Genomic DNA, 12,301 nt, shown 5'->3' with positions numbered 1-12,301 from the left:
TTTGGATGGTGTCCAAACTACCCATGCATTTTGAGCCAAAGTATACCTCTGTTCCCAGAGCTTTTCATTTCCTCCTGCTACAACAGGTATTTCAGAAACCTGCAGTTTAAACCTTTGCAACTCATCTAGCGTGTTTCTTGTTCTGATTGTTGAGCCTGAAGTGTCACATATCTCTTTCTTTAAGATGGAAAGGGGAAATCCGGAGTATTGTGTGAGACATAAATGCTTTAAAGTGTCACGGTTTCTGTTTTCCTTATTGTGTTTTAAATGTCTTTTCGCATTCTTTACATTTGTAATCACAAATGAATGACATTTACTTATTCGTTACTTTAGTTAAACATGAGGAAATGTTAAACATTGCTACTCCTGTTTGGTTTTCAGTAACGTTAATACCAATCTGGGCAAAAGTCATTCACGTAAATGTTTTGTGATTACATGTGTGTGCATATACATCTTAGTTCTTTTAAATGTATCCTGTTGTTTCCATTGCTGCTGTTGCCTCTGCTGCTGCAAATCAGGAACTCTGGGAGATTTAGTTTGTTCTGTGGATGAAAAAAAGAGGCAGAAATAAATTTCTTCTTTCAGAGAAATGTCTCCTGTGATCGCTCCCATGTTGCACAAAAAAAATAAAAAACACATGGACTGCTCCATGCCTGATTCTTGAGCAGTTATCACTTTTACATACAATAAAATGTTTTAAAAACGTAAAAATGAAATTGGAAAACTTTTTTTTTAAAAAGGCTGGAAATAGCCGTTTTCAAAGGTGTGGTTTAGTTAAAGGCTAATCTAAAAACATAGTGGGGTTTTCCCCCTATTTATTTTTTTTTAAAGAAAAGTCAAGTGAAACCGAGTCCCTCTGAGACCACTGAAATGCCGTGTCTATTAAACTCCCATCTATAATTTATCTCGTGCAGGCCATTCAGTGATTTAAAAGCTAGTAATACAATCTTAACACTGACAGGTAGCCAGAGTATCTGCTTAAAATAGGTGTTACATGACATGAAACCCAAACACAGCCCTTCAGCTCACACAATGTAAGACTTTGTGAGACAATTGATAGTTTCATCAGAAATTAAACAAACTACAAAGACAAAGATAACGTGAAATTCCTCATGTTCATGTGATAGCAGTTGCTATCTTTGTCTTGAGCGTGGCTGCCCTATCGTGCTCCTACTGGTGGAACCCAGCTCATCCGGTTGGACCTGCACGGGCCTCATTCCTGCCTGAATGTGAGGCTTGTACGAACCAACCCCAAAACGCTATATAAAGAGCTCTTAACCCTGCAGTTAGTCAGTCTGGGCTGGGATGACACAAAGAAACACCACCGCGAGGAAAGAACTATCTCTAGGTAAGTCTTCTCAGCGCACGTTGGCTGAAACCCCTTGTTAGTTTTTGCGTATTTGCTCTCCATCAGGCCCAGTGTGAAATCTGCTGTCGTGATGTGTTTGACTTGTGCCTTAACCGACAGATTAACAGAACTTAATTCTGTCTGTTGTTGTTTCTTTCACTAGTGAGATCAGCAGTTTAGAGGACGGACCTGAAGACGTGCGTAGTCTCTCTGATTAAGTGGTTCTCAACAGTTCAACAGTTCTTTAACAAAATTGTGAAATGTTTAGGACCACTTGACCAGTACGACAAATGCTCCCACCTTTGGAGAAGAAGCTACACTGTTCTCGAGTGACTTTATACCAGAAAGGTCTAACGTTTGCCTTTTTTTAAATTAATTTTTTTAAACGACAGAGTGAATTGCTCTGCTTTTCTTCTTCCTTAATGCACGCCTTTGTCTCCTACTCTCATTGTGCCCCCTTGTGTTGCAATCACACCTGCAATCCAGGAGCTGCGGGGAGCTGTAAAAATCTTCAGGGTTCAGTAATTTCATTCTGCTGGCGCACATACAAATTTTTTAACAGCTCTGCTGCTCCTGCTGCTGTAACACCCGTCTTTTTCACTGCTTTACTGTTGCTGCTGTTCAGAAGTCAATAAAGAACCATTTGTCACTAATGGGTATGCGTGGGATTGTGTACTTTACGTCTGCAGGGATGGTCGCTGTCCAAAGTACTGAAAATTGCAACTGTGGTAAATATGGAAAAATCACATCTGCTGCTATCTAATTTGCCAAAACAGAGAAAAATAGTTGCTGGTAAGACATTTTAATCAACAAATAGTTAAGCGTGGGGCAGCTATTTCCCCATTTAACTTGGTTTAAGATCATTTTTCCTGGGCTGTTGTTTTCCCGTCTGTATTATATTGATTAAATCATTTATTAGTCTAAATTAGTTTAAAAAGCCTCTAAACTGAGATAGACTTAATTAAAGCCACAGGTTTGCATTCAGGTCTCTTATCTGCTTAAAGGTTTGATGAGAAAACCAAAACTAAGGACTCACAATCTGACACAAGTAAATCCAAATGCTTTTTCCCAGGGAAGGGAAAGGCTACTCTACATTGCATAAATCATTCATGAAAGCAGTGTGCACCATTTATTCCTTCTCCCCTTTTTAGACAGCCCCCTTCCTTTTTCTCTTTTGATCTCCTCCATGCGCCAAGAACTATCAATATTTGCTAAACGTTTCTCACAAAGCCTGTCCGTGCACCGGGAGAAGCTGCAGATCGAGGTCTCACAGTCAGAGGATAAGACATAGGAGAGGACTTAATGAGATGCCCAGAGCGATTTCCCTGTACGTGCGCAAGGGCAGCAGATGTAGCAGCACACGAAGTCCCAGGGGATCCCGTCTTTGGAATTTCATCAGCGGCCAGAGGAGACTCAACCCAGACCTCCTCCAGAGGGGAGGGCTGGGTGACGGACATGGTAAATCATCTTTACTATGAATTGCAGTTATTGCTCTTCTCACAACCCCTGTCTCTCCATCACACAAAAGAAGGTGTCTGTGTTTGCGTGCATGCATGCTTGCATGCGCAACAGCGGGTGTGATGAGTTGCGTTGTTCTGGGGATAAAACAAATGATTAACCCCCCTCTGCTTAGCTGTCAAGTCATAATTGTTGCACCAGAGTCACTCTTGATCTTCTCTGCCCTCCGGAAAGACAAAGAAAAACTTTGCTCCATGCAGCCGCCGCTCTCTCCCGGTGACCTTACAACTTTCCAGCAGTCAGATCAGATACGTCACACTTACACTTACCGCCACTGTGAATAAAAGTTGACTGTATTTGGGCTCTGATACTAATGAGCTAAACTAATAAAACGATTGAAGTTAAAGATAAATTTCACCCAAGATATGATTTCCGCTCAGCTAGTTCATTTGTTAAGTTAAAGGAACCATCCACAGATTTCAACCTCAGCCAACAGGTACTGCTGTTTCCAGGGGCTTTGAAGGCACCTTTTAAAACTCAGAGCTAAATAAAGCTAATCATGTCATAGTCTTATACCACGGAGCCCAAAATACCACATACCACACCAGCCTGTGGTGTTTCTTAATTTAAACTGCACTCTCAGGTGCAACATATAGCCTATCAAATATTTGTTTCTGCTCTTATGGGCTTTGGTGGTGACACTTAACCCCATTATATCAATTTAATCCAAAAGAAATAATGCGGGTTCTTACAGCTGTAACATTAAAAAAAGCATACTTTGTCAATTTGAATTCAGTTTTCAAGAAATGCGAGCCAGTGTTTCGGTGAAACCACCACGGGTGCCGCGTTTCACAGTGACACGTAGCTCACCGAGGAGCGGCTCCATGTGCATGACATCATCACTACAGTTTGTTTCCGTGCAGTCCAGTCTGAGAAGAAAAACTGGTTTATATTCGTAAATTAAACCCAGGCAGGACAACGCTCTGATTATTCTGTTTAACGCCTGTTTTCATTCTAAAAACGAATCGTCTCTAAATAGTTTTTACTTTTGTTTTTTAAAGACAACTCATTACTTTTATAATAGATCCGCTGGATCACAGGGAAACCACCCACTGGCCTCGTTCTTAATCTCACTATCTTAGCCGCATCTTGCTCGAAGAGTTGAGGCTATTCGCTGCATAGTGATTGGCAACCATGCGATCTTACTCAGTTATAACTGTTAGTTCCATTTTTAAGCAGCAAACACCTTAAATTATCAGGAATTTCAGCACTCGGGAGATTTTTCCGCCTTGGACATCTCACAGGAAATTTGAGCTGATCTGATTTCGATACAGACTGTAATAAAGTAAAATCAATCAAAAGCTGATCTGTTTCAATCCAAACAAAATTGGCTATCACTGCAGATAACCGTCATCACGGTAAACAAATCAAGTGCCTCATATTTGATTATATCCCAGACTGGCTTCTACAGCAACACTTTAACCACAGAGCTGCAGTACATTCTGCTGCAGGAAGATTATAGGAACATTATATATGTATATAAGACAAACATATAACATAGAAGCTTTGATTGGATCGTTACTGCAAGCCCCTACATGAATAATACAGGAATATTACAGGGGGTCTGCCGTTAGGGGTTATAGCCGGATTGTCATTGTGTTTTACGTGTTCGTCCAGGGGGATGACAACGACGCACCAGCAAATCGGCTATGAGAGCAGGTCATCTCTATCTGAGGGAACAGAGAGCGAGAGAGATGGAGAGAGAGGGAGGCTGAGTGAGGGGGAGAGAGGAAGGGAGGGAGGGGGAGAGGAGATGAGATGAGAGTGCAGCAGATGCACAAGGTGCTCCTTCTCTCTCAGACCTGCAACAGCACTCAAAGATCATGGATAATCTTCCTCAGGATGGCTAAAAAAGTATTTCAGTGGATATAAACACATTTTTGCGCACCGGATGGATTGCAGTGCTTGTTTCCCTCCCTCTTATTGGGCTGCTGGAAGTCGTGGCTATTTTACGCACACGTGCGAGCGCTCAGCTTGAATGACTGAATGTCCGGATTAAAAACCCCTTTGGATCTTTTTAGGTGGTACGAGACATATAAAATAGATGGCTGTAAGAATCAAATAGGTTTCCCAGGGAGTGGAATATTTTCTAGGGTACACTTGCAGCCCACATGGCTTTACCAAACTCACCGGGGTCTCCCGAAGCTGGGAAGCCCAACCCCAGCGTCATAGACCTGGGGACATTCTTCGTCGACTCGGACATTATATTTGGGTTTACAAGTCACCTGCTGAAGAGAAAAACAAAGGTAAGAGTTTTCTCAAGGGATGTTTGAAACAAACGCTATCTCAGAGAGCATGTTCTTGCTGGAGCGCTGTTTGCACAAGTGGGAAACAGTGACGAGCCAGATAAATGATGCGCGCTTGACGGGTCCTGTCCGCTATTCAGGACCGTGAGCAGCACCTCGTAGCATCTGCGATCCCTGTTAACCTCCAGCTTCATTCACTGATTTCAAGAATCTCCAGTTTTGCGTATCAATACTTTCTTCAGCATTTTGCAGCAAATAAAAGTGCCTTAACTTAAATTCTCTTTAACTGCTGTTAAAGTAAACGAGGAAAAATAAGGCTTGGTAGACAATTCAATGACAACTTACCAACATATTTAAATATGACTTATAAGCTGGTGTGGAAAAAATGTTTATTACAAGGTGCGTTGTTTAATTTAAGTCTTAATTTCCTAATAATAAATCTTCCAGTGTCTTTTGACAAGCCCCTTTCAGCCCCGAGAAATGTTGCAGCCGACGATAAAAACATATATTGGAGGTTATATTTACGTTTAAAACGTCACCATTGGCTGATATGACTTGTGCAAAAGAAGTGGACGAGAAAAAAGTGAAATCAATTAAAATCTTTTTATGGGGAGAGAAAAAAGAGAAACCGTTTCTTATGTGCAGGACAGCAGGGCATGTGGCGACTGTCGCTTACATCACCCGCATGAAATATTCAAAGTTTACCAATTAAATATTTAACCGTGGAGAGCCCACCCTCTTCAATTTGAGAGATGGTGTTCTTTATTTCTGACGGAGGATGGCGCCAGAGTAACATCAGCGACAAACATCTCTGCTCCCTGAGAGGCAACAGTTGACGGTGCACCCTGAAAGCGAATAAAGCACAAAATCCTGCAAGAAGATTCATATTATCATTATCATTCATGTAAGATGTTGTCTTTGACATTAGTTTAATTAAGCTCCAATTTAGGGTTTTATATAGCCCTACCTACCAATTTTATTTCTATATGCGACAAAATCCCCCCAAATAACAGATTGGGTACCTTAAAGTGATTAAGGCATCTAGTATTATATTTTTCATATATAATATATATTTTTTAATCTCTTTATATCTCTTAAGATATTTTTACATTTAATACAGTTGTAAAACTTTAAAACTACTCTAGACTATGGCTATTTAAATCCGCGCGTGATAAACTGAATAGAGCAAGCTGAGAGAGAAACTACTGAGATTTTTAATAAAGAAATAGTGGAAACGTTTTTATGCAGTTAAATTAGTATAATATTCGATAATGGTTCACTTCACAGACAACTTGATTGCCGCATGAGCAGGGAAGTTTCTTTATCCCTCCCATTCGGAGAGTAACACCGCCTCCTGCGCACGGCTGAGTGCCCTCCTGTACCAAAACTCCTCCACAACTTTGGAGCTTCATGGGGCGCACTCACAAGTTGCCTTCGCTCAGCCGCCACCGGTCCGGTGCGATGTGACAGATGACTGATAACCTTCAGTCCGGTCTTCGGTGCAGCCTATGGCTCGGTCTCGCATTTTTCAGCCACAGTATCCGTGAGTTTCAAGACGTTCTCCTGAAGGTGCAACCTTGAGTTGGGAGAATGAGCTCCTCTTGGGGCAGTTCAGCTTTTGATGGTGAAGACCATGACAACCGCGTGTTCACTGTAAGTGTCTCCCTGCACAGGATTACGTGTAAAAAAACTAATTTGCTTATTCTTAAATACAGTTTGCATTGTTTTTATTTACATCTGCTTTTGTGAGGTGCGCACTTCAGGTGCTCTGTATTCAAACGGGTTGTCAAGGTACAGGCAAAACAGTTTCACCGTCACAGTTGGAGGCTTTTTAAGTGCAAACTACTCTTTTTTGAAACCTCAAAAGTTAACCAAACCTTTGCTTGTTCCGAAGGTGGAGGGATGTCCGGGTGGAGAGTCTCCCGCGACCCCCAGGAAAAGACTTCACTCCGCGGAGGAAGCGCAATGGAGCAGCCGACCTCCTCCTGAGGGCGCCGGGTCGGTTCCCATCTCCGAGTCGGAGGAGAAGGGAGGCTTTTGCCAAAGTTGCCAGAAGAAAGTCTCAGAGCTGAAGAAACAAGCGCTAGCTCTGGCTGACCAGAATTCACTGAAGGTTGGTGTTATAATTTGTAATCTTTGAAATCTTTTAGCACATTCTGTCGCTCACATTTTAACTTTTTTTGTTTGCATTGAAAAGTACTTTGATCACCCAAGTTGCACTTCTGCTTTACAGTAATTCATGGTAAAATTTTCATAAAAAGCCATCAAGCAAGCAAATTATAGTAACTATTACCACAGAATAGTGATAGGAGCTCTGTAGTGATGCTTGTGTCCACCTGCACCTGCTCTTCGCATTGAAACATGAACAGTGAAATTAGATCCAGCTAATGTTTCACCAAGAAAGCTCTCACAGTCCACTTGCAAAGCTGTTTATTGCTATACTTGACTTCAAAATGCTGGCTCTGGATGTGAAAATGGAAGCTTTTGAGACTTTGAAAGTGGCCTATTGTTTGGCTAAACAATGCTTATCTTTTTATTTTGCTGTTGGGTGTGTGTGTGTGTGTGTGGGGGTGTGTGTGTGTGTGTGTGTGTGTGTGTGTGTGTGTGTCGAAGGGGCCGAAACAAGCAGGCCCCGCTCACGTTGGAGACTGAGGAGGAAGTTAAGTCCCAGTCGACCTTCGCTGTGCATTGAAAGTGTTCCTGTGCTGCTGCTCCCACAATTCCCACCGCTGTTAAATATAGGCCCTGAGACCACTGTTGTTGTGGCGCGCTGGTTTTTGCCCCAGGGTCGGTTCTCCTTTGTTGTACCATTTTAGAGGGAAAGTCTCAAAGTTAGATTGGATTACTGCTCTACAAGGTTCACCCTGAATACGCCTGCACCTGATGTTCATACAGGAACAGAATACATAAGGGAGAAGGAAACATTTGGACAGCACCTGTGCTCCGGTTTGAATCACCTGTATGTGTGGTCTAATCTTTAAAGGTGGTTTTGAGTGTATCAGATCTATAGTCAGGTTTCAGGTTAAGTCCACACATTAGCCAAACCCTAACTATTATTATCTGCCCTGGGAACTGACCTCCCCTTTTTTAGTGTGGGACCCTCCAGCAGTACTTTGTGGCCTTCAACAGGTGCTCTGGGCTGAAGAAAGAGACGAAGACTTCCCCTCTGCCCCGTATTTTGCACTTGTTGATGGCTAAATTGCGCCTTAATTCCGGGGTGGCAAACAGTGATGGCAGGGTGCTGTTATTGTACCAGCGTTATGGTATAGGTTTCCCCTAGGTGAAGGATAATAAAACCATTGTCTTTGTGAGTTTGAGCTGCTCACCTGTTGGGCCTCATAGGATGGATGCAGTTATGGATGATCGCTTCCAAATTACTTCCTCCATGGAGGGAAGAAGGTCAACACGGTTATTCAGGTGGCCTGCTGGGATACCTGCTAGAGTTCAGCCAGTGTTGTGTCTGCGGCCGTCATGGGAAAAATGAGTGCGGAGACTGTTTACTGAGGTCACACTTCCCCTCCCTCCCCATCCGCCCGCCGTCCCGTTTTTGAGAGGAGGAAGTCAGCTTGGTCCCCAGGCATCCCCCCCCCCTTCTCTGCCGTAGACTTATTGTTTGAATACAGTAGTAGTAGTGAGTAGATAAAAATTCAAGGAAAAGTGTTTGGGTCAAGTGAATGTGCTTTCAGACATGAAGCGACTGGAGGGAAAGCTGACTTTTAACACACATTGAAGTCCAGACAGCTTTTGCATTTTCCTGTTTGGGTCTAAAGGAACAAGAAACTCGGGGAAGTAAAGCCCTTCTCCCCTCCACGCTGTTGTTTATTGTGGCTCTGTGGAGCCCAGTGGTGTAAGTGGACAATTGCAGCAATGCAGTGATGTTTTTGTGCACAGTCCACTTGCTTTGAATGTTCAACAAAGCAGCAGCAGCAACGATTTTTGCATAACATTTACAATGAATTTCTGATTATAACCATTTTATGACATCACGCTAAGGGGGTCAAGCCTAAATTAACTTTTCTGAAATTGGGTCCTCGAGCTACTACCCCTACATTTTAACTGCCTTGACACATTTTATGTTATTCAGAGAGAAGATAATGAAAAGTCTCGTGGAAAAGTGCCCTTTCCTGAAAGGACAGGTAAAAAAAATAAGAGACACTGACAACCACCAGACTCTATTTAATCAAGGCACTTCAATTGCTTAATTTGCATAATTAAAACCTACAATAATGAATGCCTTGACTAGAGAACAGCAGAGAGTCTGGATTTCCTAATTCTAGCATGCTTATTGTGGCTGGACACAGCAGTTGGTGAGGTATGCCACAAAGTAAAACGATTGCTTGAATCTCAGTTTCAAAGAAACCTGTTAATTTCTTACTGCAAGCTAAATTAGCCAGCTTTCGGCTAAAGCTTAGCGCCATATGGAGAGGTGAGGTATCAATTTCCACCTAGCTTTCAGTAAGAAAGGGACTAAGTGCATCTGCAAAACCATTAAACTATTTTTAAGATCAAATATGAAAACTGTTATTTGCAAATGATGTCTATGACTTTTTTACTTTTACTGATAATATAAATTTTGAGTTGTGGACGTATTTTAAATATTTCCATTTTCCAAACCATTGCACTGAGGTTTCACTGCAGGTCAGTGCTGACAGACAATCATAAATAAAGATGCCTATGAATGTAAAAACCAGCCTTGGACCTTGTGGAGTGCACGAGTGTGCTGACTGCTTAACAGGGAATGTCCTGCGGGCCTGTGAGGGTTTAAAGATTTGGATTAAGCTGAACTGTTGGTGTTTTTTATTGCAGCCAGGCCTCACCTCTGCCATGAGGGAAGTGAGACACTGAGCTCTGCCCCGGCCACCATACAGATCAAAGTATAATGAGCAAGTGAATCAAGTTAAATCTAGCTGATAGAGAGCAAACCACAAGCTAATCAAGAATACAATGCACTGCTGATATATGCACAATGTGTTCCAGCCTATTATGGATAGGGTGAGTGAATGTGACTATGAATGTGGCTGCACAAATTAATTTGAACCACGAGGCCTTTTTGCCAGGTTTTTCATGATGAATTCATAAATTACAGGAACGGTAATTTTCACAAATGACTCTCTGGGATTCATGTTTGATTTGTTCCTGCTTTGCTCCTTATTTGACCCTCGATCCATTTAGAGTGCAGCCTCGTTAGTGAATCCATATAACTGTCTCGGATCAGGTTTTATTTCCCGAAACACTACAGAAAGGAAATTAATCAACCTTATGTCATCCAACAAATGTTTCCAGGCCAAACAGTCACTGGCATAGCATGTTCTGAGCATGTTTGTCTTTGATTTATGATGACCAGAGATAGGTGAGGCAGAATACACAGCTAAGGATTCAGGAATGATATTTTGCTATTTTGCACAAGCGAGCGTGTGTTTAAAAGTGTCCAAAACATATAGGCGAGAAATGGGTAAATGACTGCAGCTCTGCAGGCCTGGTTCCCGTTACCTCTCCTTTGTTGACTGCCCTCTGACATTTCTGTCACTTCTCTCAGCTTTTATGGTGGGTTAAGGTTTCAAGGAGCTGACCTGTGCAGGAACAAGAGCACACTGCAGCTTCGCTGTAGGAGGGCAGACGACAGAGGACAGAGTGAAAACCCAAACTGACGTAGACTTAAAACAGAGCATGGCCATATTATTCTATTCACCTCTAAGCACCTGAGCCCCCGAGGCCCTCGCTGATACGTGTATGTGTGTGCCTGTGCGGCTGTTCAGCAGTGCGAGCACTGCAACGGGCCTGGGAGGAGATGAGAGACGAGGCAGGAGAATAGAAGAGACTCTGAGCTGAGCTGTGCTCTTGCTTTATCCCTGCATGCGGTGTGACTTCTGCTTTATGGCATGTGGCTGTATTAAACTGTAGGGCAATAATCTGGTGTCAAGTGGTGCAGAGACCATAGACATCAGTCATGCTGGTACCATGCTGTACTATATATGGGAGCCTCAGCAGCATGCAGTTGTGTACTGCCATTTTACCCAATCCCCACAGCTTCATTTATCCAGTGCTGGGTGTTGCGGGAATGGCAATACTTTTTCAGTATAGATCGAAATTTGTCTAAGACACCCCGAATTGACAGGCGCCTTTTTCTTTTCTCAGTGGAACAAAGCACAAAGTTAGTACTGTGAGCGCTGCAGGAATTTAATTGCCTTGAAAAAACCTCCTCCAAAAACCTTCATCTCCATTATTTTTCAGCCTGTTATTCATCTTCATCTATACTTCTGAACTGCCCAGTGCTCCCAGAGCCCTTTAAATTTGAACAGTGGAACAACTCTGTCAGTAGTTAAAGGAGTGTAAAGAATTTCTCATTCACTTTCTTGCTTCCAGATTTTCACAGCTGGTCCTGCTTTCAGAGCACTTTTACTGGCCACAAACCTTATTTTTTAACCTCCAGGCAACTCTGGAATGAAGGCCACATCTTCACTGTGTCTGCTGCAGTTTCATTTTACATCTTTAATTTAGTGAGCTGAAAGTGAATTGACCCCAATTGTCGCTGGCCAGTCTGCCACTTATCACAATTGCAAGGGTAAATTGGTATGAGGCAGAGAGCAGAAAATGGGTTCAAGGTGCACAGATTCAAAGTCTGAAGGGTCTGGATGGAAAGTGAGCTGCAGTGAGACTGATGCTCATCACCTTTCATCAGGAGGAGACCGCAGGAATCTGTTGGAGGAGGTTGCGGAATTCTCCACCTGGAACTTCCATTCCTCAAGTCTGCATGTCACTCCTTGCTCAGAGGAGCAAGATGAAACAGGGGCTGACTGAGGCTGCCCAGCAGATGCCCACTAACACACATACACACATAATGTACGCACACAAGCAGGCACACGCACATATTTGCTTGAATGTGTCCTCCTTCGGCCATCTGGCCCTTTCTGCTGCTACTGCATGCCATTGCAGTGTCTACAGAGAGCCGTGCAGATGTTCCCACCGTTACCTGTCAAAGCAAAGCTTTTTAGAGCTGTTTAGATGTGGGGATTTACCCTGCTGCTTCCAGTTATCTCTTTCCATCTTAGATCTTCACTGTAAATATACACTCCCAATAAGTGAGCTTTGCATTTAGAAAGAGATAGAAATGTAGACAAGAACAGCTCTGTCTCACAAGTAGCAGATCACTGTATCTAAACTGAAGTCATTGCTGTCAAGGTATTAGGTC

The 12,301-nt window shown here is 42.8% G+C and overlaps 1 protein-coding gene across 1 annotated transcript in view; it reads left to right on the top strand.

Annotated features, from left to right (window-relative positions):
- The first annotated feature begins 6,477 nt into the window (after positions 1-6,477).
- The window catches only part of kif26ab (kinesin family member 26Ab), a 66,090-nt gene continuing 60,266 nt past the window's right edge, over positions 6,478-12,301 (top strand). Inside the window, exons 1-2 of the mRNA XM_005724019.1 lie at positions 6,478-6,765; positions 7,007-7,225. Of these exons, the coding sequence (XP_005724076.1) occupies positions 6,703-6,765; positions 7,007-7,225 (282 nt within the window). The 5' untranslated portion in view covers positions 6,478-6,702. The remainder of the gene's footprint in view (positions 6,766-7,006; positions 7,226-12,301) is intronic.

Source organism: Pundamilia nyererei, unplaced genomic scaffold (genome assembly GCF_000239375.1).
Source record: "Pundamilia nyererei isolate P.nyererei 1_Seehausen unplaced genomic scaffold, PunNye1.0 scaffold00010, whole genome shotgun sequence".
Classification (NCBI taxonomy): Eukaryota; Metazoa; Chordata; class Actinopteri; order Cichliformes; family Cichlidae; genus Pundamilia; species Pundamilia nyererei.
Note: the sequence above shows the minus strand (reverse complement) of the source record. Positions and strands in the feature narration are given on the sequence as shown.